The sequence below is a fragment of the Acomys russatus genome, chromosome 14, assembly GCF_903995435.1.
Source record: "Acomys russatus chromosome 14, mAcoRus1.1, whole genome shotgun sequence".
In the NCBI taxonomy this organism is placed as follows: domain Eukaryota; kingdom Metazoa; phylum Chordata; class Mammalia; order Rodentia; family Muridae; genus Acomys; species Acomys russatus.
Genome location: NC_067150.1, coordinates 15,513,976 through 15,540,485, shown reverse-complemented (window position 1 = coordinate 15,540,485; position 26,510 = coordinate 15,513,976). Strand labels below are relative to the sequence as shown.

Sequence of the window (26,510 nt, the reverse complement as noted above, 5' to 3'; positions counted from 1 at the left end):
TCTCTCTCTCTCTCTCTCTCTCTCTCTCTCTCTCTCTCCAGCTTCAAGGCTACAATACAGCCCCGGTTGTGCATTTAAACACAGCACACTAAGGTCTGCCTTTCAAGAGACCACAAGCAGACACAGACTGAGGAACAAGTAGTGCTCAGGTTCTGACGCACTTAGAAGTGCAAATCAACTCACATTATCACAGAAACACTCACGTGTGCAAGCAACTGTGTATATGGGCGTACACACACACACACACACACACACACACACACACACACACACACACACACTTCAAGAGACAGTTAACCCATCCTCAGGGACACAACTGTCCTTGAACTCCTTTCCCCAGACAAGCCTCCACCCACATGGATGTATGCATTCCTGAAGGAAGACCGCCCCCACCTGCACACTCATTTCCTGATAGACACCCGCCCACAAGCCCTGCACACTCCCCGAAGCATCATTCCCGTGGCCTTGCTTATTGAGTGGCGCCCCCTGGAGGTGGGCAGTTTACACAGCTGGACAGGGAAGCCCTCCCTTTACAAGGCCTAGAACTTGCACAAAATCAGAGTTACTCAGATTCAAATCCAGACCAAAATCACAGCCTCAGACGCATCCCTGCAGCACACCACAGGACTACATGTGCACAACCACACACGGTTCTGAAGGCACACACCTGCACACAACCCCTCTGAATGACTCCAAATATACTTGCAAATGAGCAAAGAGCCGCCAACAGCCATGCAGGTTGGAAGCTGGCGATATACACTCAGAGATCACACACGCACACAACCTCCATGAGCAAGTCACCTGTAAAAATTATGTACGACTAAGCTAGCCCTGTGTCCCCACACTTTCCTCTAACACCAGGGTTCCTCGGTCCTGGGAAAAGCCTGAGTTACAAGCTGCTACTTTTTTGTTTCTTTGTTTTGTTTTGTTTTTCAAGACAGGGCTTCTCTGCGTAGCCTTGGCTGTCCTGACCTCCCTTTGTAGAGCAGGCTGGCCTCAAACTCTCAGTGATCGGCCTGCCCCGAGTGCTGGGATTAAAGGCGTCCACCACCATGCCTGGTTTACTTCAGTCTTTCTAAAGACACAGTCAAATGCCAGGCCCAGTGTTCTAAATCAGAGCTCAGCCCTGCCTGCCACCTGAATTTGGCAATTAGCTTTGCACACATCCCGTGTCCCTGGACTGGCGGTCAGTCCACTTCCCTAGGGAGTAATTGGTTCTGCCACACTGGATCTGGCTAAGCCTCTGGCGCCATTCACGGGGCCATGCCCTAGGATAAACATATAGGTCCTATCCTGGAAGTGGGTTCACCCATGAATTCCTAACACCCTAGTTGACCTGCCTAGAGGTCTGCCCACCCACACCAGAGGATTGACCCCCACATACCATCCCACACATTCAGAAGTATTCCGGCCACCCCTCATTGATCCACTCCACAAGATTCACCCTGCCCACAGCCCCTACCCACCTGTTGCCCCGCCTACTGGCCCACTTTATCAAGGATGTATACTGTCTCCTAGCCCTGTCCACTGAAGGGTTCGCCCAGCCCTCTGTGGAGAAGTAGCCGCCCCTCAGGCCTGCCCACCTTGTGCGAGGCCATCTCGCTGACCGAGCGGTAGGTCTGCATGGTCTCCAACTGCTCCAGGCACCAGTCCAGTTCCTCCAGGGTCTCCCGGGCCAGCTGCTGGCATGTCTCCTCTGAGGAAAGGGGGGCCCAGGGATGTGACCTACAGCAGGGTCGTCCTCTGACAGTCCCCGACCCCAACAAGGAGGGTCTACCCAAGATGAGTGGGCCCTTCCCCAACCTCTAGGTTTAGTTACCTGACAGCATGGCCTTGCAGACAGAGGGTGGGCCACCCAGTGGAGACCGCCTGAAAACAGAAACAAAACAAAACAACAAAGGTACTCCAGTACCAGCCTGTGTTCTCCCAGAACCAGCCTCCCCTCGCCATAGAATGTCAGAGCCTGAGTTTGTCATTTGTGAGACAGTCTCAGCTGAGGCTGGCTTCAAACTCACCACGTAGCCAAAAACCAAACGACCTTGATGCTCACAACCCCACCTTCCAAGCAATGGGTTACAGGTGTGTAACACTCTTCCCCATGTACAGGGAGCTGCGGCAGAACCCAGGGCACCATGCACGTTAGGCAAAATGAACCCCAGCCCCAAGTATTTATTGTTTATTTTTGTGGTGTCTGAGATCACATTCTTTTTGTTTTGTTTTTGTTTTGTTTTTGTTTTTTGGGACAAAGTTTCTCTTGTAGTCCTGACTGTCCTGGACTCACTTTGTAGACCAGGCTGGCCTCGAACTCACAGCGATCCGCCTGCCTGTGCCTCCCGAGTGCTGGGATTAAAGGCATGTGCCACCACGCCCGGTTGTCTGAGATTACGTTCTAAAGCCGAGGGGTGGGGCACGCCTTTAGTCCCAGCACTCGGGAGGCAGAGGCAGGCGGATCTCTGTGAGTTCGAGGCCAACCTGGTCTACAAAGTGAGTCCAGGTCAGCCAAGGCTACACAGAGAAACTCTGTTTCAAAAAACAAACAAACAAACAAAAAAGAGATTACATTCTGGACTGTGAATGCAGGGCAAACTTCCTATCACTGAATGACACTCCCAGCTCAAGAGGCCACACAGAGAGCAGGAGGCTCATTAGGCTCTTTTGTAGGTGGCAGTGTTTGAAACAGGGTTTCACTGACACCCAGGCTGGACTGGAACTAGAGATATTGCCTCCGCCTCTTCCTGAATTCTGGGATGGCAGATGAGAGGTGCTACATCTGGCTGGAATCTGGTCCACACTAGTGATCTGTGGTAGGGCTAGATCCTGTGTTTTCTTCCTTCCTTCCTCTTCCTTTTTGTTTGTTTGTTTGTTTGTGTTTTGAGACAGGTTTTCTCTGTGTAGCCTTGGCTGTCCAGGACTCACTTTGTAGACCAGGCTGGCCTCGAACTCACAGCGATCCACCTGTCTCTGCCTCCCTAGTGCTGGGATTAAAGGCGTGTGCCACCATGGCCATATCCTGTGTTTTCAAACTTCCTTTTCTCTCCAACTTCTCAAGCTTTTGAGAATGGCTGTTACTACCCTCAAGGATTGGTAATTTGCAGCCACACCCTTGACCCTAAAAATAAGACCCCCCTTTTTTAAAGAGAGAGTCTGACTGTGTTGCCCTGGCTGGCCTGGAACCCACTATGTAGACCAGGCTGATCATCAGTTCACAGAGATCTGCCTGCTTCTGCCTCCAGAGTGCTCCGATTAAAGATGTACACAACCAGCACAATTTTAAACGATTTGTGTGTGTGTGTGTACGCGCACATGTAAACATGTGCCCTCATGTCCGTAAAAGGGCATTGGCTCCCCAGGGCTGGGATTACAGGTGGCTGTGAGCTGCCCCATGTGGTGCCAAGAACTGAACTCAAGTCCTCTGCAGAAGCACTGCTCACCCTGAGCCATCCCATCGTCCATCTCTCCAGCCCCCGTATTTATTTTTTAAAAATCTTTTTTCACATTTATCATGTGTATGGGTGGAGGGCCATGCAGGCCACAGTGCACATGTGGAGGTCAGAGCACAACCTGTGGGAGTCGGTTCTCTCCGTCCGCTGTGTGGGTTCTGGGGACTGAACTCAGGTTATCAAGTTTGACAGCAAGCAGCTTGCCTGACTTGAACTATCCTTATTTATTGAGCATATACTATGTACCAGACAATGTTCTAGCACTTTCTACATGTCGTCATCTGGGTTTCTCACAGAGGCTTTCTAATTAAAGCCTTTCTGCAGCTTTCATCTTACAGACGGGAAACACGAGTGCCTCCCGTTGCCATCTGTCTAGCAAGTTGGCATAACAACTGGGAACCCAGAGCCTCACCACCACCATACAGGCCTCTAGGCCTTTATTCCCTGAAGCTTTGGTTCTGTGACTCAGAAAGGGTTACTTCAACACAGGGGTCAAGAGCTGTCTGTCCTGAGGTCACAAAGCAGGCCAAAACTTAATCTAGCTGTTTTTTTGCTCCGCTTTGAGACAAGGTATCATGTAGACCAGGCTGTCCTGAAACTCCCTATGTAGCCAAGGATGGACCTGAACTCCTGATTCTTCTGCCTCTATTCCCTGAGTACCAGGATTATACCTGGTTTATGGCTGCTGAGGGCGGAACCCTGGGGCTTCCTGCATCCTATACACAAGGACTTCACTCAGAAGCCACACCCTCAGATCACCACATCCAAGTCACATGAGAGTAGGTGATGGGGGGGGCAAAGGGGGGGCGACAACAGATGGACGGACGGACGAGGGGCAAGGACGGGACTCAGATCCACTTACTTGTTGCTGGGGATGGGCACATTGGTTAAGAGTGAGAAGTTGCTTCGAACGCTGCGGAGACTGGCCAGCACCTGGGGTGGGGGACAGCTGTAAGGAGAGGCCCACCAGGCTGGGCCCGGTTCCCATGAGAGAAGGAGGTCTCACCTGGGCAAACGGTGTCACAATGAGGTCTTCAGCATGCCTGAAAGTAAGAACAGGGGCGGGTAAGGGATCCAGGTCTACGGGGGGGGGGGGCCACTGTGGGCTCAGGACTGGTAGGAGGGAGGAGGAGACTCATGCAAGGTGACAGTAGCAAGAACACACTGTAGGGGCTACCGAGGGGCAAGGGTATGTGCAGGAAGTGGGACTCAGAGACAGGAAGCAGGCAGGCAGGCAGCTTCCACCTTAATAAGGGCTTATTAGCAAGGGAGGGCTACAGGGGGCCCAGGACTAGGGTTCCTTTTGCTGGAGAGACAACTGAAGTAGGGCTGCAGCTACAGCTTAGTGGTATGGCCTCGCCCACCACGTGCAAGTCCCTGGATCCTATTCCCAGAACCAAACAAAACAGAAAAGAAGGAAAACTAAAAAAGAGCCTGAGAGCTGAGGCAGGAAGATCACCTGTTTGAGGATAGCTTCCCTGCTGGTGGAGATGTAGCTCAGTTGCAGGAAGCCTTGGGTTCAAGCCCCAGTACCCCATAATCAGGGCATGGTGGGTGGTATACATCTGCAATGCCTAGCACTGAGCAGTGGAGGCAGGAGGACCGGGAATTTGAGGACAGCCTCAGCTACATAGGAAGTCTGAGGCGGCCAGTCTGGGCTGCAGACCGTGTCTAGGGTTGGAGGAGGAGGAGGAGCCAGACTTGAAGGCAATGACTGGGCATGGGCAGAGCTGGGGGCACAGTCAAACCTTATAAGCCTGTAAGTCCCGTGTAAGAGGGAAAGGGACTGCTTACCCTTCAGTGGGGAGGACAATGTGTGTGGGTTGACCAAACAGGGGGTTCGGTGCCCCACTCTCTGCTGGGAAGGGCAGCTTGTGGCAGGGCCAGGCCTAGGGGATCTGGTGAGGAGGGCAGGGTGTGCTCACGCTTCGCTGGTGACCGATGAGTTCCTGGACATAGTCTTGGGTGACATGTCATAGTCGCTGTCTGAGCGATAGAGGAAGGACTCTCGGCGCTGGCTGGTGGCTGCCCCAGCATGCAGCACAAGCCCTGGGCTCGCCTGCGAGTCCAGGGGGCTGCGGCCAGGGGATGGCGTCGGCCCATTTTCTGCCTCCAAGCTGCAGGGGACAGAGAGAAGAGGAATCAGGGGACTGAGGTGATGCTGGCCAAGTCAGGAGGTGCGAAGGTGACAGAGGAGGTTTGTGGTAGAGATACCCCAGTCCGTATGCCTGCCATGCAAACAGGACCTGCATTCAGTTCTTGAGGGACTCGACTTTCTTTCTTTCTTTTTTCTTTTTTTGCTTTTTGAAACAGGATTTCTCTGTGTAGACTTGACTGTCCTAGAACTCAGTCTGTAGATCAGATTGGCCTTGAACTCATAGAGATCTGCCTCTCTCTGCCTCCCGAGTGCTGGAATTAAAAGCTTGTGCCACCACCGCCTGGCCAACCCCACTTTACTTTTCTGTGTACACACTGCCTGAGTCTGAGGGTGTAGCAGAGCGAGTAGAAGGATTTCCTCGCTCTGGGTCCCATGGCCAGGGCTCCATAACACCAGGAATGGTGGTGCATGCCTGTAATTCCCTCAGGAAGGTGAACGCAGAGAGATCCGAGTTCAAGACTAGCCTGGGTTTCATGGAACCCTGTCTTAAAACAAAACAAAATGAGTGTGTGTGTGTGTGTGTGTGTGTGTGTGTGTGTGTGTGTGTAGGGATGGCTCAGCAGGTAGAGATGCTTGCCACACAAGCTTGCTGATCTGAGTCTCAACTGAGACACACTTGGTAGGAGGAAAATGACTCCCACAGCTGTCCTCTGACCTAAACACACACACACACACACACACACTCACAGGCACACACAGTTGGTGTGCTAGTTTGCATCTGTAATCAGCACTTGGAAATTGGAAGCAGCAAGATCACTGCCATGAAGTTGCAGCAAGTCCAGGTATATATAACCAAACCCTATCTAAAGCCAATTAATTAATTTAAAATGTAAGAGCCACTAAGACGGCTCCATCCTCTGACCTCGAGTCCAAGACCTGTGCACATACATCCACACAGGTCCACACAAAATAAGGGTGTTTAATTATAATAAACAGGGGGGCGAGGGGGAGGCAGGTTCTGCGGTTGTCACAATAGCTTACAGTCCAAGTGCCCATTACAGAGAATCCCAAGAAAAACATTGTGGCCTGGCAGGACACTTTGGCCAAATGTCAGCTTTTAGGAATGGTTTCCTGAAGATAAACCTTGGCTCCAGCTTGAGCAAACCAAGGTGACCTTGAGCTCATGGAAAGGACCTCACCCTTCTGTAAAGTCATTGCTTAGCAATTAAGTCCCAGCCCTTGGGAGGCAGAGGCAGGCAGATCTCTGAGTTCCAGGCCAGCCAGGACTACACAGAGAAACTCTGTCTTAAAAAAAAAAAAAAGGGGGGGGTGCTGGAGAGATGGCTCAGAGGTTAAGAGCACTGACTGCTCCTCTAAAGGTCCTGAGTTCAATTCCCAGAAACCACATGATAGCTCACAACCATTTATAATGTGATCTGATGCCCTCGTCTGGTGTGCAAGTGTACCTACAGGCAGAGCACTGTATACATAGTAATAAAAAAAATTAAAATTAAAAAAAAAAAAAGAATTCTAAGCCGGGCGTGGTGGTGCACACCTTTAATCCCAGCACTCGAGAGGCAGAGGCAGAGCACTTGGGAGGCAGAATTGCACGTTTAAGGTCAGCCTGGAGGAAGTATATAATGAGACCCAAATTCAAAGCATCTGAAAGTGGTAAGGCACTTACTTGCCTTGTGAGGCCCTGAGTTCTACCTCCAGCACTGAAAGATGAACAAATAAATAAAGACCGAGGCCTGCAAGGTAGGTTGGTGGTGGTAAGAGCATTTGTCCCTAGGATTGATTCCTAGGACCCACGCAGTGCAGATAGAGAACTGACTCCTAAGAAATGTCCTCCGACCTCCACATACTCCTCGGCATATGCCTGTGAGAGCGCGAGCACACGCACACACATACTGTATTTAAAAATAAAAGTGGTAGTTGGGCGGTGGTGGCACACACTTTTAATCCCAGCACTCAGGAGGCAGGGGCAGGTGGATCTCTGTGAGTTCGAGGCCAGCCTGGTCTACAAAGCGAGTCCAGGACAGCCAAAGCTACACAGAGAAATCTTGTCTTGAAAAAAAACAAAAAACAAAAAACAAAAAGAAAAAACAAAAAATGTGGTAAATGCCTTTAATCCCAGCAGCATAGCCAAGGAGAAATACACAGAGACCTGTCTGGAAAACAAAAACAAAAACAAAAACAAAAACAAACAAAAAGCTGGGCATAGCAGCACATGCCTTTAATCTCAGCACTCAGGAGGCTCTCTGTTGTCAAGGCCAGCCTGGTCTGTAGAGTTCTTGGACAGCCAAGGCAACATAGAGAAACCTTGTCTCAAAACAACAACAACAAAAAAACCCCAAATAAGTAGAAGTAAAAAATAAAATAATAGCCGGGGCGGTGGTGGCGCACGCCTTTAATCCCAGCACTCGGGAAGCAGAGGCAGGTGGACGCTGTGAGTTCGAGGCCAGTCTGGTCTACAAAGTGAGTCCAGGATAGTCAAGACTACACAGAGAAACCCTGTCTTGAAAAACAAAAAAATAGAAACTAAAATAAATAAATAAATAAATAAAATAACCTTTAAGCCAAATGACACAGATGAACTTTAGCCTTTGATGACAATGCCCATTTAGTGACCACCCGCTATGCCAAGTGCACTGTGTAAGATGAACACCTCTTTCGGCCACATTTCTGCAGCCACTGGTTCTGATTTCAGACTATTTTATAGATTTGGCGCGTTGGTCTTCATATCTTGGGCACAGGATTCTAGCCTGAACAAGGAACTGACGTCTGTACAAAGAGAGTCCAAGACAGTCAAGGCTACACAGAGAAACCCTATCTCCAAAGAGAAAAAAAAAAAAAAAAGTTACATTGTACTTATTCATTGTGTTGAGAGTTGTAGTCTAGGGGTTAGGTGACCCCTTGTTTCTCCCCAGGCTTAAAAAAAAAACAACCCACAAAAACCTTTAAAATTCAACTGAAGGAAGCTGGGTGTAGTGGCGCATGCTGTAATCCCAGCACTCTGGGAGGCAGAGGCAGGCAGATCTCTGAGTTCAAGGCCAGCTTGGTCTACAAACCCCGTCTTGGAAAAACAAACAAAAAACAAAGGCAGAAAAAGAATCAGCTGAGTGAGTGGAGCCATGGCCCAGCTGTGAAGCACCCCGCCTGCTCCCAGGGAGGACACGGGTTTGATTCCCAGCTTCCACACAGTGGCTCACAGCCACCTGTAACTTCCAGGGATACGATACCCTCTTTTGGCCTCTGCAGGCACCAGGCACACACGTGGTACATGGACATACATGCAGGCAAAGTATTCATACGTTAAAAATACCAGTGTCCGTGCCGTGGCAGCGTGGAGATCTGCAGACTCACCAGGATCATTCTTCTTCCCTGAGAGTCCCTGGGCTGGAGCTCCCATAGTTAGGCTCAGTGGCACATGTGTTTACCCACTGAGCCATCTGGTCTACCCTACTTCTCATATCCTCGCTGTCTGTCTGCTTCTGTTAAAATGCTTTGTACATACTGACCCATTTATTTCTGTCACCCTTTCTTGAGGTGGGTCCTGTTAAAATCCCAGAGAACATGAAAACTGCAGCACAGAGGGTCACCTACTACTTGGTGGCCTAGCTGTCTGATGACCACATCCTGTCTGTCCAGGACCAGCCCAGCTTGAGGCTCCTGCTGAGAACTGCCCTCCTCCCACCTCCCCCCCCACCCTCCCCTCTACCTTCCCCCCACTCCCCCCCACCCTCCCCCCTACCCTCCCCCCACTCCCCACCCCCCGACCTCCGGCCCTCCACACAGGAACTTAGGGAGAATGAGACGCACACGGACCCGGAGCAGGGCTCTCAGCTGGCATCACGGTGGCAAATCTGCCCGGCCCCTGGGAAGCCACGCACGTCAGAGGGAGCGCAGGGGCCTGCGTGGTAAAGGAGATGGTCCCTTGAGTGTTGTTGTTTGTGCTTCAGGCCTGAATGTCCCCTGAGCTGAGTGCAGGCACAGGGGACAGGCCTGGGCTGTTGGACTGTGGAGCAATGAGGGGTCAGCTAACCAAGCACAGGGACCTCTCAGTTTGGTCCCTGGGGACTCACATTGTGGAAAAAGAGAAGTAACTGCCACAAGCTACTCTCTAACCTCCACGCGTGTACTGTCATACACACACACACACACACACACACACCTACTTACATGCACACAAAATAAATACAAATATAAGGAAAAAAGACCCCTGCTTTCCCCCGACCCCGACCCCCGCCAGCCCCCAAATGTCACTGGCTGCTTGGTGGTGGCCCATAGTCAGTCAGAGAAATCTCAACAGGAGGCAAAGTCATAGACTACACTGAGGGAGGACAGGAGGCTGGCACTACAGCCACCTCGCAGACTGCATGGCTACAATGCCTGCTCCAGACTCTCGCTGTGACCTGGGGAGACAATGTCATCAGTAAATACTGGCCCCATAAGCAGGAAGACCTGAGTCTGGACTCCAAGCAGCAGCGCTTGGGGAGAAGACAGGATTCCTGCGTTTCCCTGGACACACAACTTTGCCCAATCAGCGAAGCTCCACGTTAAGTAATTGACGTTGTCTTCAAAAAAGTAAGGCGAAGAGCCGGTGACAGGGCTCAGCAGGCGAAGGTTCAGTTCTGAAGACTTGCACAGTGGTGACAGAATTTACATCTGAAAGCTGTCCTACCACCTCTGCCTGTACCACCCCGGGAAATTAAAAACAATTAATGTAATAATAATTAAAAAAAAAAAGGAGCCCAACGCAAACAAATGCTATTGAGTGCCCCATGCTAGGCACTAAATATGCCCACATATGCACTATTACCCTATTTCCAGGCAAGGAAACTGACACTGAGGTGCTGAGAGAGGGTCAGTGGGGCTGGGCTGGGCTCAGTTGGTAAGGCATGGCCAGGCACTCACAAAGCCCGGGTCCCCTCCCAACACCAAGTCAGCAGGCAGTGCGTCCCTGCCTTCCTGTCACTCCAGGAGGTGGAGGCAGGAGCACCAGCTGGCTGTTCAAGGCCATCCTCAGCTATACAGCAAATTAGAGAGAGGACAGCTTGGCTTAAAAGACAAAGAGACCAAATAGTTTGGCTAGGGGTGGCTTTGAACCCAGGGCCGCTAGGCTTTGCATTCTGGAAGCAGAGACAAGCCTGCTGCCTCCCAGGCTCCTTTCCTTTCTCCAACTGACTGCCTCGGAGGAGGTGCCAGCCAGCCACTATGGAAAGGACTGGTTTGCTCTGTGAAGGTCACAGAGAGGTTGAGTGCTGGCTCTGGCATGTGTCTGCCAGGCAGGCTCATGGTGCCAGGTGACACTGGTGTTTGTGGGCCTGGATGTCAAGTCTTGGCACACGTATAGGTCGAGGGCAGGGGACCCATGTGTCCATATGGGTCACACAGAAGTACACCTGATGGGGAGGAGGGTCAGGTGTCCCAACTGTCCAGGTGTCTGTTTTCATGTTCCTGTGGCCTCATGAGAATGTCCCACAGGCAGTCCCTGACCCGAGTGGTTATGAAGTGTGTGTGTGTGTGTGTGTGTGTGTGTGTGTGTGTGTGTGTGTGTGTGTGTTGACAGTGTCTTTCTGGGAAAAGCAAGGTGTAGACAAGGCTGTTTAGGGTGTTCTACAGTCGTTACATCTGTGATCGCCTCTTATGGCCGTGGGTCACTTGCAGGCTCTCCCAGTGCCTTGACTGGCCTGGAGACCCCAGTCAAGTCTAGAATAGCAAACGGCAAGTGACCCAGCTTACTGAAAATGTGGGTGTGGCCCTGCGTGTTTTTGCTGGATTCCGAGCGTCTGTGTCCATCAAGGTATCTGACCAGACTGTGCAGTGAGGCACGGAAGAGCCGTAATTCCAGAAAACTTAAAGGTCACTTCCTGGCAGAGCTCTACCCACCCAACTCAAAATGCCCTCTGGGCACTCTCGGGCACCTTCCCCCACACTGCAGGGCTTGGCTTTCAGTCTGACAACCCCAGCTGGGGGGTGGGGGTGGGGTAGGGGCTGGAGAAGCCATGTAAGGCTGTAGGGACCTGGCTCTTGGCCAGTGGCTTGGGAATGGAGCCCAGGTGACAGGCTGGGCACCCATATTTGCTGCCGGGGAGAGCATTATATACTCAGGTTGAGGGGACATGGCAAACAGAAAGAGCCAAGGAACCCCAACTTTAAACAGATAAGTTGAAGTGGAAATTAGCAGCCAGTTTTTGGACCCCCTATCATCATCAGCACCCACATTTTTTTAGGTTAGGGCAGGGGCAGGGTCTCTTGCGAGATGTGGAAAGCTACTCAGGGGATTCCCCAGAGGCTGGCTACTCTGGAAAGGATCCTCTTTCCCCAAACAGGCAAGAGCACCTTCAGGTCACAAAGAAAAGCAACTGGTTGCAGGCCACCCACCTGACACATCTGCCGGGAGGGTGTCCAAGAGTGTCCTCCTCGCTGAAGGAGAAGTGGGTCAGTGACTCCAGTCCCAGGGGCAATGCCAAGGCTGGGGGTCGGGGCCGGGCCCGGGGTGCTGCACTGGAGCGCATGGGAGCCAAGTGCCGTCGGGGCCGGCATTGGGGACCGGCGGCTGCACGGGAGGGTGTGTGGCGCTGCACGCCAGGCCTGAGGTGCCAGCAATCTACAGCACCGCCTCCACACTTGTCCTGTCCTAGCCCCTGGCAACACCCCCGTGACACCCCCCCCCCCAAGAGACAGGATCCCGGGTGCTCGCGTCCTCCTCACGCCTGTGTCCGTAGCCTGCCTCCCTGTTGCAGAAGGGCCCGGTGAAACTGAGAACCCACTTCCCGCCGGTCCCACCCAGGGCCTTGGGGACTGACGCCCGGGGCTCCGGTTTCCCCGGCTCCCAGCCCGCAGCCCTTCCCTCTGCCCCGGCCCCGCCTTCCACCCCTCCCCAGCCTGACGTCGAGCTGTGCCACCTCCAGGTCTCAGATCGCCACCGTGTGCCCGCGGGGGAACCAGACGCACCACAGAGGGCTGAGTGCAAGGCTGGGTGATCAAAACCTTAGGGAGAGCCTGGGTGACAGATGATGGGGGGGAGGGGAAGGGCGGAGCTGGGGAGCGGAGGGACGAAAAAAAAAAAAAAAAAAGGAGGCACAGAATCAAATCCCAAGGGACACTTGTGTTCCCCACACCTTGGCCCATCCTAAAAGCCAAACCTCTACTCTCCTCCCCCCACCCTCACGTCTTATTGCCCAGTGCCCAGCGTGACTCCCTACTGCCTGTCCCAAACAAGTACGTGTGTAGAGAGAACAGAGGCAGCAAGCAGACCCAGCAAACAACCTGGGCCCACCTCCAGACTACCACAGCTCAGTCTTCAGGAGAAAGGGATGTTTGGAAGGCACACCGGATGTGGTTTGTAGGCTAGGCTCCTTCAGGCTTCCTGTCCCCACAGCCCATCTGAAGTCTGGCTAGGCAACCATCCATCCCTCTGTGCCACAAGATGGTATTAACAGCAAATAAAACCCTGGAAGAGGAGGCAGAGCAGGGGAGCGGAGGGACACTGAGTCAAACCTACGCCCATAAGGCAGGATTGACGTCACTTCACACGCTGGTAGACCTCAACATAAACTTGTAGCTCACACCTGAAACCCAAGCACTCTTGATGCAGGTTGGGTTAGCCTGTGCTACAGAGTGGGACCTTACCTCAAAGCCACAGGGCTCGGTATACAGCTATACAGTGAGCGGGAGGCTAGCCTGCATCACATGAGACTGCGTCTCAAAAGAAAATAAAAAACCACAAAACTTAAACAACAAACAACTTGGCGGTGAACACCTTTAATCCCAGCATTCAGGAGGTAGAGGCAGGCAGATCTGAGTTCTGGGCCAGCGTGGTCTACAGAATGAGTTCCAGGACAGCCAAGGCTATACAGAGAAACCCTGTCTGAAACAAAACAAAACAAAACAAAACCAAAAAAAAGAACTTGTATTTATGCTCATGTATGTGCAACTAGTGAATGAGCCACTGAGTACAGAGCTCTGGTCCTCTGTAACTGGAGGTACTGGTGGTTGAGCCCCCATGTATGATGTGGTAGTGGGAACTGAACCACAGTAAGCACTCTTAACCTCTGAGCCATCTCTCCAGCCCTTAAAAAAAGAAAAGAACACGGGTCCCGGGGGTCACACTGGATGCCAAGCTGGCCTCAAGTCCCCCAGGGCATAACCACAGCTTCAGGTAGGTACAGAACGGGAGAAAGAAGCGACCCTGAGTTTATTGAGCACCTACTACATGCCCTGTCAGATTTCTCCACAGCAACTTTGGAGGGCAGTACGATTTTTATCTCTACCTCAAACGGAAGAGGAAAAGGGAGGCTGCAGCAAGCAAGCCGCAGCCCCCTCCCCGAGCCCCGCAGACAGCCACGCTGGAGGGCGCAGAAGAGCCTCGAACCCACGGCCAAAAAGGCGCGCACTCACCCGGCCCATGCCTGGCGGCCCCAGTCCTGCAGACTGCTTCGGAAGAGCCGCAGGCGTCTGTGGGGCGTCGGGGATGTGATGCTGAAGAACGCGGGAACCGCGGGGGGCCCGGGAAGGAACGCGTCGTCCTCCGCCGCCGCCTCCGGGAAGGCCGCCGCGCGCCGCTCGGGGATGCGGCTCCAGCCCCGCCGCGCCATGCGCCTCCCGCCGCCTCGGCCCTTCCGGCTGCGCTCGGGCCGCCCTCGGGGCGGAGCCCGGCCGGGCGCCTCAGACCTCAGGAAGCCCAACTGCCTTCCTCCAAGGCAAGCCGCTTGGGGTAGCCACGGACCCCTAGTTGCCCCCTTCCCTCACCCCCTCACCCCCTCACCCCAGCACGGGCAATTGCTTTCTGAGTCATCCCACTTCCCAAGACCAGGGTACAGCAGGAATCTCAGCGTGCACCCACAAATCTGGGTGGTGTTCTGGGACCCCAAGAGGGTCCTTTAACTTCTCGGGTTGATTTTTGTTTCTTCGCGGGGAGGTGGGGTAACCCCCTATGAGACCAGAGTGGTCTGTCACTCAAGAGATCTACCTGCCTCTGCCTTGCAAATCCTGGGGTTAAAGGTGTGTGCCACCATGAACAGCTTGCTCAGATTTTCCAAAATGCTCCTAAAGCATGCACAGACACCCCCAGCACCCCAGGACCCACCCCACCCCCCAACAACAGGCAAAGGCAATGTCCACAAGCCAATGGAGATCCCCAAAATCCTATAGCCCTTCGCATAAGGAGGGAAATGTCTCCAGATTCCTTCATGCGTGAGCAAACTATGGTGACCGCTACCAAATCGTGGACTGGCCCTAACGACAACACACTTGTAAGTAGGTTAATCCATGGCCTTGGGCCAGTCCTAGACTTTTAATTCTTGAGTTCTGTCATATATTACTGTGACAGGCATGGCATAGTGAACATGTGGAGGTCAAAACAGAAGTGAAGTGTCTCCTTCCAACATGTGGCTCCCAAGGCTTGGACTCGGGGCATCAGACTTGGGCAGCCATTGTCTTTACCCATTGGGCCATCTCGCTGGCCCCAGTCCCAGAGTGTAGGTCATAATCTGATACATTTACAGTCTCGGGGATGCCTCAGAGGGCCACCTATCGCTCTCGAGGCAGCCCTTAAGACTCCTGTTGTCTGCTTGTCTTAGCAGCCTGATGCAGCGCGTAGCCTGACCCTTAGACTTGCTATGCCCACCTCCGCCTCCTCCAGTGCTGGGATTACTGGCATGAGACACCATGCCCAACCATTTAGTTCTGGGGATAGAACCCAGGCCTCATACACACTAAGCATGTATTCTATCAGCTGAGCCAGAGAGGCGGGGAGGGGAGGGGTTTGGGGAGGAGGGAAGAGAGTCCAGAGCCTCTACACTAGTCTAAGGCACCATCAAGTCCTGCCCCTCCCACATCATGTCTGAGCCCCCCCCCCCACATAGTTCACGAGGTAACCCAAGAACCCACCCTACTGAGAGGCAGGCCCAGGGGAACACAGAGGGTGGCCAACTAGGATCCAAGAGGTAACCACTGTGACCCTGTGGGGCCCACACACAGCCCTTCTGGTGATGAGGAAAACAGTGGAAGACTTGAATTACAGCCAGCCCTCTGCTTTAACCACCCCAGCCTCCCCAAGTCCACCAGCAGCAGCACCCGCTGGCTTCAAAGGCAAAATGTACCTGCCTGGGCCTCTTGGGGGCTCACATGACAGGCATGTATACTTCACCATGCAAGAAGCTTGCTCTAGATCAGAAAGGGGCATTGACTCAGAGGACAGCACTTGGTCAAACACGTTTCTGTCCACAGTTATTGGCACTGTTGCCTTGGGGCCCAGAGACATATGTGCTAAACTTGAGCCTAGCTCTACCATCAATTTATCCACTGGACTTGGCGAATCACTTTCCAGAACCTCAGTTTGCCCAACTGCAAAGTAGGTACAATAAATATACCCGACTCGGGGCTGTGGCTGGGCCACACAAAGCCCTCCCTGGGTTCCATCCCAGCACAACCCAGTGCTGTTCCAGAGGTGGAGGCAGAAGGATTAGGATCTTAGACTACTTAGTGAGTTCAAGGCCAGCCTGGACTACATGGTCCAAAAGACCAGCAAGGTCCAGATGTAGTGTGGACTAAACAGCTACAGATGTTATCGGAGAAAATACTTTGTTTCATAGTGTGCAAGCTGAGGGTGAGGGCAGTGACTGGTGGTGATGGTCATAGGGCACCTGGCCCCTTTCAATACTCCCTGTGCACCCAGCTCTTCCTGGAGTGTCCCAACCACACAAAAGAGCTTGCCGCCAAGCCTGGCGAAGGCGAGGATGGACTGAAGGACTCCAAGAAATTATTCTCTGATTTCCACAAAGTGCTGTCAGATGTGCACACCTCCACAGTAACCAGCGCGCGCGCGCGCGCGCACGCACACACACACACACACACACACACACACACACAGCATTCACAAAGCCAGGCATGGTGGTGCACACCTTTGATTCCAGCACTGGGGAGGGAGAGGCAGATGGAGCCACAGATCTGAGGCCAGCCTGGTCTACAAAGCAAGTTCAGCTACAATCAGAGCTACATAAGCTTAAAAAAAAAGAAAAGAAAAAAAAAAACCTGGTGTGGTGGTGCATGCCTTTAATCCCAGCACTCGGAAGGCAGAGGCAGGTGGATTGAGGCCAGCCTGGTCTACAAAGCGAGTCCAGGACAGCCAAGGCTACACAGAGAAACTGTCTCGAAAAAAACCAAAAACCAAAACAAAACAAAACAAAAAAAGGAGGGGGAGGGAAGAGCTTTGAGGGAAGACAGGAAGACAGCCTGCCTAAGGTTATCTCAAGGTCACATGACCTGTGAATGGCTGAGTCAGAATCTAAGCAGTGTGGGTTTCTTTTGTTTTGTGTTTTTAGTTTTTCCAGAGAGGGTTTCTCTGTGTAGCCCTGGCTGTCCTGGACTCACTTTGTAGACTAGGCTGGCCTTGAACTGGCAGAGACTGCCCCCGCCCCCCCCCCCCCCCCACCTCCCCGAGTGCTGGGATCACAGGTGTGTGCCACCATGCCCCCCCTGCTGAGATGGCAGGCGTGCGCCACCACAACCCCCGACTACCCCATTAAGTGGTGACCACTGCAGAGTGCGTTCAGCTGTCCCTGTAGCTGACCATTCCGAATTCTAAGATCCATGCAAGCAGAGCCTGAAAACACTCTCAACGCTGGTATACAGTTCGGAGGCCAGCACTGGCCAGAGCAGGGTATTCAAGGTGTTGTTGCTATGTTTCGAGTTTTAGCCCAGTGGGGCTACATAAGACCTTGTTTCAAAGAGCCAACAGCCAAGATTATTTCTTTATTTTTTAAATATTTTATTTAACTTTAATCTATGTATATTGGTGTGAGGGTGTCAGATCTTGGAGTTACAGACAGTTGTGAGTTGCCATGTGGGTACTGGGAATTGAACCCGGGTCCTTTGGAAGAGCAGGCAGTGCTCTTAACCACTGAGCCACTTCTCCAGCCCCCTTTTTAAAAATTATTTATTTATTGATTTATTTTACTGTTTTTAAAAGATTTTACTATTTGGGGGCTTGGAGAGATGGTTCAGCTGTTAAAAGCATATACTGCTTCTGAGGACCTGAATCTGGGTCCCAAGGTTTTTTTTTTTTTGGCCTCGCAGAGGATTGTGATGGATCCTATAGAAACCATGCTGGCCCACAGAAGGAACCAGAATGTTATACAGGGCAGTGGTGGGTGGGTGTCCTGGAGTGCATGCCCAGTGATTCTAACCTTGGAATGTGTCTCGGTGGCAAAGCACATGCGTCTGGCATGTGTAAGGTCCTGGGTTTCATCCAAGAGCAGAAAAATAAATAAAAGTGAACTTAAAGCTGGGTGTGGTGGCAGGTGGATCTCTGTGAGTTCGAGGCCAGCCTAGTCTACAAAGCAAGTCCAGGACAGCCAGGACTACAAGAGAAACCCTGTCTCAAAAAAAAAAAAAAAAAAAAAAAAAGTAAAAGAAAAAAAAGAACTTAAATCCCTAGAAAGAGGCAGTTTCCCCCGCCCTCCACAACAGATGTGGTGTGATATTACTGCAAACTTGGGGTTTTCCACCACTGGCCCTATTGACGCTAGGGGTTAAGTGATCTTTATTCTGAGAGGCTGTCCTCGTAAGTAGTATATTTTGTTATGACAGCTAAAATGGCTACAGCGTTGGATACAGTCCCCCTGAAAATCAAGATAGACCTCAGGTGTGAGAATTCCTTCCCAAGACACTCTAAGATCCAGGTTGAACTGCCAGGACCAAGGAAAGATGGAGGACAAAGGGATAACAGGGCATCCACCACTAATTGACTAAAGGCCCTCTGCAGCCAGGTGTAGTTGCATTGTGTTCTTTTTTTTTTTTTTTCCTCTCTTTTTTTTTTTTTTTTTTTTTTTTTTTTGAGACAGGGTTTCTCTATGTAGCCTTGGCTGTCCTGGACTCGCTTTGTAGACCAGGCTGGCCTCGAACTCACAGCAATCCGCCTGCCTCTGCCTCCTGAGTGCTGGGATCAAAGGCGCGCGTCACCACGCCCGGCGCATTGTGTTCTTTAGCATGCTCTTGGGAGGCTGGAGGGATGGCTCAGAGGTTAAGAGCGTTGGCTGCTCTTCCCAAAGGTCCTGAGTTCAATTCCCAATGACCACATGGTATCTCACAACTATCTATAATGAGATCTGGTGCCCTCTTCTGGGCAGAATGCTATTTAAATAATAAAATTAATTAATTAAAAAGATAGAATGTCCATCCTTGGTAGTAGGTTTTTGTTTAGTTTTTCATCTGTTTGTTTTTCAAGACAGGGTTTCTTTGTGTAGCATAGGCCATCCAGGAACTCACTCTGTAGACCAGGCTGACCTTGAACTCAGAGATCCACCTACCTCTGCCTCCTGAGTGCTGGGATTAAAGATGTGCACCACCATGTCCCGCTATTTTAATTTTTAAAAAATCTTCTTATTGCTGGGTGTAGAGGTGCACACTTTCAATTCCAGCAGAGGCAGAGATAGGCCGATCTCTGAGTTTGAGGGCAGTGAGGTATACAGGGTTCGAAGACAGCCAGGGCTACACAGAGAAACTGTCCTTCCACGTAAGGGCAAAATTAATGCCATATTCTATATATAATATATATTCTGCAATTAATGTCCCCTAGGTAACCCATCTCCCTGCATTCTGGGAATGACACCTGCCAGCTGTCCCCAGAAACTCCACCGGAGGGATTACATGCAATTAGCTCCCAAGGTTCCTCTGAGATGAAAAGACTTCCCCTCCAGACCCAGCCTCCACCCAACCTGCCTGAAGGTCAACATTCCTGGGACCTACAACTTCCCTGAAGATCCAGCCTCCACCCAACCTGCCTCAGGGTCAACATTCCCGGGACCCACAACCCCAGCTTCCCTTTACAAGCCCATTGTCCTTGAACCTTGCATCGGTATCGAGTCCTGGTGGTCTTTTTTGGGGGTCTCGCAATCTGGGTGACCTCGGTATTACACTGAGCGATCTCAGTATAACAAACAAAAGAACAAAATTTTACTTTAGCCAGGCACGGTAGCAGATGCCTTTAATCCCAACATTATCGAGGCAGAGGCAGGTGGATCTCTCTGAGTTCAAGGCCAGCCTGGTCTACAAATCGAATCCGGGACAGCCAAGGCTACACAGAGAAACCCACTCAAAAAAAAAAAAAAAAAAAATCACACACAAAGCCAGTTCCAGGAGATCCAGTGTCCTCTTCTGCCGCCAGGAATAAACTCTGTACACAGACACACATGCAGACAAAATACCCATACATATAAAGTAAAATTTGAAATATTGCAGCATTCCTCCAGCCTCATCTTCCGGAGTGTTAGGATTATAGGTGTGGCTGTCACTCAACTTTCTTCTATTCCTAGAAAGCCTCTGCAAAAGAAAGTCTCAGGCCACTCCTGACCAGGACCTAGAGCTGCCTCCTCACTTCCCTTCCTTACTCCGCCCCAGGACCTCTGCACTGGCCTTTCTCCTAACTAGTGTGTTCTGCCACCAGACACACCCATACTGCTAAAATACCACCTCCAGAGAGAGGCCCCTACCTCAGGATCCTTCTGTGCTTCCTGTACCACACGTCACTATGTAGAGTGACACCATGACATTCTGACCTTCCTCACCTACCTCTAGAGTGCTGGGATGGGAGGTGGGGATGAACCTGGGGCTTCTTGGATGCTGGGCAAGTGCTCCACTAGCCAAGGCCAGACAGCCCTAGTGGATGAGGAGGCTGAGGCCACAAAGCAAGTGGGGGAAGGGTGGTTTGTTTTTTTTTTTCCAAGAGGCTCAGCAGGCAAAGGCACTTGGTGAATTCAATCCCCGGGACAACACATCTTGGAAGGAGAGAATCAGCTCCTGTAAGCGTGACCTCTGACCTCTAATGTCCACCTGCTTGCCATGATGGCCCCTGCACCTCCTGCAATACAAAACAAAGGTAAAGATATGCAATGAAAAGCCAGGCCTTTAATCCCAGCACTCGGGAGGCAGAGGCAGGTGGATCCCTGTGAGTTCGAGGCTAGCCTGGTCTACAAAGCGAGTTCCAGGACAGCCAGGGCTATATAGAAAGACTCTGTCTCAAAAAACCAAATGCGACCAACCAGACAAAAGCCAACGACAGTAGGGGATGAGGAGATGGTTCCAGGAGTAGAACACTCTGTACAAACGTGAGGACCTCAGTTTAAACCCCTTACACGTCTGCAGAAACAACATGTGCATGATCACGTGTGCCTGTGACCCTAGTGCGGGGCTGATGAGAGGCGGACCTGGAAGTCCGCTAGCCAGCCAGTCTAGCAACAACTGGAGGCTCCACTTCATTGATTCATCCTGCCTCAAGGGAAGAAACCAGAGGGACGGCGCAGGTGACCAGTGTCCTCCTCTGGCCTCTACAGCACCATGCACATAAAAAGCACAAACACCAAGGCTGGGGAGCCTGTACACATTTGAGGCCAGCCTGGTCTACACACAGAGATGCAAACAAACAAACAAACAAACAAACAAACAAAAAGGAGTAGATGGCTTTTGAAGAACCAAAGCTGAAGTTGTCCTATGACTGCCATTTGCACAGATACACAAGTCTGTAGGCATCCCTGCGCAGGAGCTGGCCAGCAGCGGAGACATCAAAGGAGGTTCAGGAAAGAGTTCCATCCCAAAGGTAAGGTGTTGGGCAGCAGGACACAGGGCTTGGTGGCTAAGAACACTTGCTGGTTTTGCAGAGGACTTGGTCCCTAACACCCACACTGGGCAGATCACAACTCCCCCTCTCTTGAGGGAGGATCTGACACCCTCTTCTGATTTTTGAAGGTACTTGCACATGCCTGGCACACATACATACACTCATCCCACATACATAATAAAGTAAAATGAAATAAATCTTTGTCTGGCAAGATGCCTCAGTGGGTAAAACCACTTGCTTGCGGGCTTAGGGACCTAGTGTCACCCACAGACATCAGGGTGGAAGGAAGAACCAACTGTTTCACACTGTTCTTCAAGCTCCACATTTGTACTGTGCCAGGTTCACACCCAGACCACACACAATAATAATAAAAATAATAAACATAATAAGAATGAATGGATTTGGGGGGGTTGTGTTTGTTTTTCGAGACAGGGTTTCTCTGTGAAGCCTTGGCTGTCCTACACTCACTTTGTAGACCAGGCTGGCCTCGAACTCACAGCCTGCCTCTGTCTCCTGAGTGCTGGGATTAAAGGTGTGTGCCACCACATCTGGTCTGGATTTTTTTTTTTTTTTTTTTTTTTGAGACATGGTCTTACTATGTAGTCCTGGAACTCACTGTGAAGACCAAGCTGGCCTCAAACTCACAGATCCACTTGCCTCTGCCTCCTGTGCTGGGATTAAAGGTATATGCCATCATGCCCGGCCAATTTTTTGTTTGTTTGTTTTTATTTTTGTTTTTGAAGACAGGATTTCTCTGTGTGTATCCCTGGCTGTCCTGGACTCACTCTGTAGACCAGGCTGGCTTTGAACTCACAGTGATCCTCCTGCCTCTGCCTCCCGAGTGTTGGGATTAAAGGTGTGCATTTTTTTAAAGTACACATCTAAGTACATTGCAGGCTGTACCCCAGAGGTTAGTGTCAAGGAGGTTTGCTAGGACCCAAGCCTCAGAGTCAGGGCTGAGCTAGGAACCATTCCTGAACCAACCTTTCTTTCAAGTTCCTCCGCGAATATCCAACAAGTGGCTGTTCGCGCTGCAGTGGCCTAAGGCACGTGGAATTAGGGGAAACAGCTCTCTCCCAGCCTGTGGTTGGCCGGCCTGGCACCCAGCTCCCCCCAGGTATTCAATAAACATGAAATAATAATGAGTCAAGGCCGCACGTTTCTCTTTGTCCAGCAGAGGGCGCTCCGAGAGCCTAGCTCCCAGGGCACGGACAGACCTGTGGGCGCGCAGCAGGGACCACAAGGGCAGAGGACCACAGTGGAAACAGACATCACCCAGGAGAGAGACACAAGCCTGCTTGTTTGTATATACGTCCCTTGTGAGGAGCCAGAAAGTGCTCTTCTGGAGGGAGTGAAAGACGGTCCAATGAGTGGTAAGAGGCCAACTCAGTGCCCCCTCTCTCCCCTCGCCTCTGCCTTTCCTTGCCTTCCATCTGTCTTTTGACAGATCGCAGCGAGGCTGTGACTCAGCCCCCATAGGCCGCGCCAGGAACGCCGTCTCGCGCACCCCACTCCCCCTCCAGATCTGAGGACCGAGTGCAGAGGCCACTTCAAATAGGAAAAGCGCCTCCCCCTCTGGGGGTTATCAGCCTAGCGGGGTGCCTGCACCCCTCTTTACGCCAGCTGCCTGCTCCACAGTGGAGAATGCCCGGGATCCCCTGTGTGGAGCAACTGCACTGCGTGTGTTCTTGGTTCCCTTCCTCTTTCTGTGCACCAATTCCCGTCTCTCAGTCCACAAGCTACTCAACTGCCCCAGCTGCAGCCTCCGCTGGCCACAAACTCCCGCAGGGAAACCGAAACCCAAGCTGGTGTAGGGATGGGCCCTTGAGATTCCTGTTTTTGATTTCTCACTGCAGGACAGGCCGATTTCACTGCGGCCTCCTTTGTTTTCCTCTAAGTGCAGGGGACCACGGGCAACAATCTCTGTAAAAATCCTTCACACACCAGGGAGCTCAGAACTCTCAAACTGATTGCCTCCGGGGTAGTGCCTAACTGGTTCGGAGACCTGAACCAAAAACTTGGAGCTGCTTGTCTTGAGTTTGAGGGAGGAGCAAGGGATTTTTGACATCTTTGATCGGCAGTGCAGTAGGAATCCCTCACAGGCTACTGGCAAGGGGAGTGGGGGAGTAAGGAGGTAGAGGGGAAGGGTAAATAAAGATAAGCAGAATATGTCCCAGGCCTGAAGCTCCAGAGTGAGCCATTAAAGCAAAGGGTACAAGAATTATAATTATTACCACTCAGCCACTGTTCATCAGACAACAGGGGGCCAGGAAGTCCCTAGGGCCTTAAAAGGGAAACAGGGCCTGATTTCTGGCGCTCCACCCCCCTGTGCCATCACAGAGGCTCCCCAGTCCCCGGCTTGGCGTTTCCTGTTGATGTGAGCATTGGTTTTTTTGTTTTGTTTTGTTTTGTTTTGTTTTACAGCTTCCTTCTCCTAGTTCCCTCTGAAAAATCTCAGGAGCCTGGCACTTGCAGCTGGGTTTGAGATTATTAAAGGGAGTCCTTGGAGGGGTCCCAGAGAGATCTAGGAAGACTGTAGTCATAGTCTAAAAGGGCCTTGTTTGGGGACTCTAGGCATGAGAAGCCCAGACGTAACATCTTACAGATGCTCCAAAGGACTCGGCAATTGTGGGCGAGTGTGAGCTGTCAGTCACCCAGGGACCTGGTGAACTCACAGCCAGAGCCTGGGGCACCATTTATAATGGCTGCAATCACTGGGACTGTCTATGTCAAGGAGACACTTGTAATTAGGGTACCTGGGGGCAGATGCTGCATGGCTTATCAGCCAACATCCTGTTAGAACTGTCACCGGACACAGTGACAGCATAACTGTGCCAGGTGGAGTGGCCACACCTGTCGTCCCAGCACCCAGGAAGCCAAAGCAAGGCTGCTGCAAGTTCAAAAACAAGGTGGTCATATTGTCTCATAAGGTCTCAGGGAAAGTAGGTATACATCACATATTTGCTGTCCCGGAAGTAAATAGTCACTAAGCCACATTAACCAAGTGTCACGGGGACACAGTCAATCTGTCACCACCACAGACACTTCGCCAGAGATGGCCATGACAGTCACCACGTCACAACCACTTTCTGGTGAGTGCAGTACATCCATGCCGTTTCAGCTCTCCGTGACAGACACGGACACAGTCACCCTGGACAGTGACAGCAGCCCAGAAGCACAGTGCCACTCTGTCACAATCACTGTCTTTCGTAGCCGAGTCCAGGCAGTCCAAGCCAGTCACAAACAGCTGAAGATCCTTCCCTGAGACCACCACGCCAGTGACCCCAACTACTCTGTATACCTCCATCTGTCACCTCATAAAGGTGGTGGAAATCCTCTTTGATGGGACCTCATAAGCCCTTGGCACAGTTCTATGGGGCACCTCGGGGTGCCATAGAGCTTTAACTGTCTGGATGCGGGCTCGTTATAAGTCACAATACAGGCCTGGACAGTGTGCCCCAGAAGATCCCCTGGATTCCTAACACCAGCTACTGTAGGGCTTCCCTGATCCAATTCTCCACCGCCTAGAAGAACCTTGAGTGCTACCCCACCGGAAGCATCTTGGTTCTTCAGGCACCACTTACCGAATGCCCCCTAAGGTACTCCACAATGACCCCAGCCCTCAATAAGTCTCCTCAAGTGGGACCCCCCCTCTCCAGCAGCTGCTCCGTACCATTACTGGCTAAGTCCTAAAGCACCAGAAATCCCACCACCAGAACCCCCCAACTTCACCCCGAAATCAGAATAAGTAAAAGAGCTTCTGGTGCAGTGGCGCCCCCTCTCTCCACCCACGCGGGTCACGCTGACCCCCCACTCGCTCCACAGCGCCCCCTTTGGTCAGCTTTGCTTGTGGCGCCCCTCGCGCGCTTGTGCGCTCCAAGAGCCGGGGGAGTCTCACCGCCTACTGCTGCCTCCGCCGGTACTGGTGCCGTGAAAGGACGAGGGCCAGGACATGCGGGTAGTCCGCAGGCCTGGCCGGTCGCCAGTGTCCACGGCGTCGGCGCGCTCCATGGGCCGGTGCGGCGAGCGCTCCGGCTCTGAGCGTTCGGCACTGTCCGAGTAGCCGCGCTGCTGGATCCGGATCGGGGTCCTTGGCTGCCGCCACAGGTGCTGGGGGGGCGGCTTCAGAGTGGCCTGGCCCTCCCGGGGCCCGGGCAGAGAGAGAGACAGGCTCCTCTCCGAGGGGGCGGCCGGTGGCTCCATGGCTCACGCTCTTCCTCGCGGGGCGCCCGGGGCAAAGCGTCCCCTGGCCTGTCCGAGCTCAGAGGCGCCACGGCCGAGACGCTTGGAGACCCACGGGAGCTCTTGGCCTCAGAGGGGCCATGGCGCCCAAGGGCGGAGAGAGCGGACGGCGGCAGCGCCGGAATCTTCCCGGCGCTTGGAGCCCGCTGCGCTCTCAGAACCCGGCGCCAGGCGCGACTCCCCGCCCCGACCCGCCCCTGCCTGCCCCCCGCCCGCCCGGCGGCTGTCACAGCGCCACCCCCTCCTCCTCCAAGGAGAGGAGGGTGGCGGCCCTCCACACCCACGCACAGCCCAATCCCGCTGGGGAGGGGATGCCGTGGAGCGCCTATCTCCAAGAGCCCTTTGGAGCATCAGGCACGCACAGGGACCGAAGAGTTAAAGGGTTAATGGCATCAGGACGGAGACATCCGACTGGTTGGCGGGGTGTCACTCAGCTGCATCCATCAAGGTTGGGGCGGAGTCAGGGGCTGTCGTTTCCTCGCCTTTAGAACCCCAGTCACCCTTTCTCCCAGACCCCTTTTCGAGGAGTGGTCCTCGTGCTACCAAGACGCGGTGTCTACAAGCTAGCAGTATTGCACGCGGGGCCATGACTGCGTGTGGCTCCCCCACCGCCTGGCGGGACCTGAGCGCACATGGCCCCCTTCCAAGGGTTGTCTGTGTTTTCGATGTCTCCTGGAAGTGTGTGCGCGCACGTGGTGGTTGCTCCTGCTGCTGCTGTCGGGGGTGTAAGGACGCGCGTGCACGTGTGCAACCCGTCGGGAGGGCGGAGCGCCCCGTGGGGTCTGTTCCAGTGCCTCTGGACTGCGCACACCTTCCCACGCGCTCGGCGCTATATTGTGCTTATGATGGGAGGATGCTGGTGCGAGTTGTGCACGCGATTCTTCCCTCTGTTGTTTGACTGTTGTTACTCGCGAGGGCGTGTGCTGGTGTTTGTGTGGTCTGCCTGGACACCTTTTGAGGTGTGTGTGTGTGTTGTATCCTTTGGATCCCCCTGTAGCTGATGTATAGGTATGGCTCCCTCTTGTTTTTCTTTTTAGTTTTTCAAGACAGGGTTTCTCTATGTAGCCCTGGCTGTCCTGGACTCGTTTTGTAGACCAGGATGACCTCG

At 52.5% G+C, this 26,510-nt stretch overlaps 1 protein-coding gene across 5 annotated transcripts in view; it reads right to left on the bottom strand.

Moving 5' to 3' along the window:
* Positions 1–25,573, bottom strand: part of Pde4a (phosphodiesterase 4A) — a 40,107-nt gene extending 14,534 nt beyond the window's left edge. The window contains exons 1-7 of one of the 5 annotated variants that reach the window (XM_051155985.1): positions 13,945–14,141; positions 11,926–11,967; positions 5,366–5,557; positions 4,447–4,483; positions 4,303–4,373; positions 1,820–1,869; positions 1,584–1,696 (exon numbers count right to left, since the gene is read on the bottom strand). In XM_051155985.1, coding sequence (XP_051011942.1) covers positions 1,584–1,696; positions 1,820–1,869; positions 4,303–4,373; positions 4,447–4,483; positions 5,366–5,557; positions 11,926–11,967; positions 13,945–14,141 — 702 coding nt within the window. Of the gene's footprint in view, positions 1–1,583; positions 1,697–1,819; positions 1,870–4,302; positions 4,374–4,446; positions 4,484–4,899; positions 5,124–5,365; positions 5,558–11,925; positions 12,196–13,944; positions 14,142–25,058 lie in introns of those variants that run through there. The other 4 variants (XM_051155980.1, XM_051155981.1, XM_051155982.1 and 1 more) reach the window with 4 other exon arrangements.
* Between the last annotated feature and the right edge of the window lie 937 nt (positions 25,574–26,510).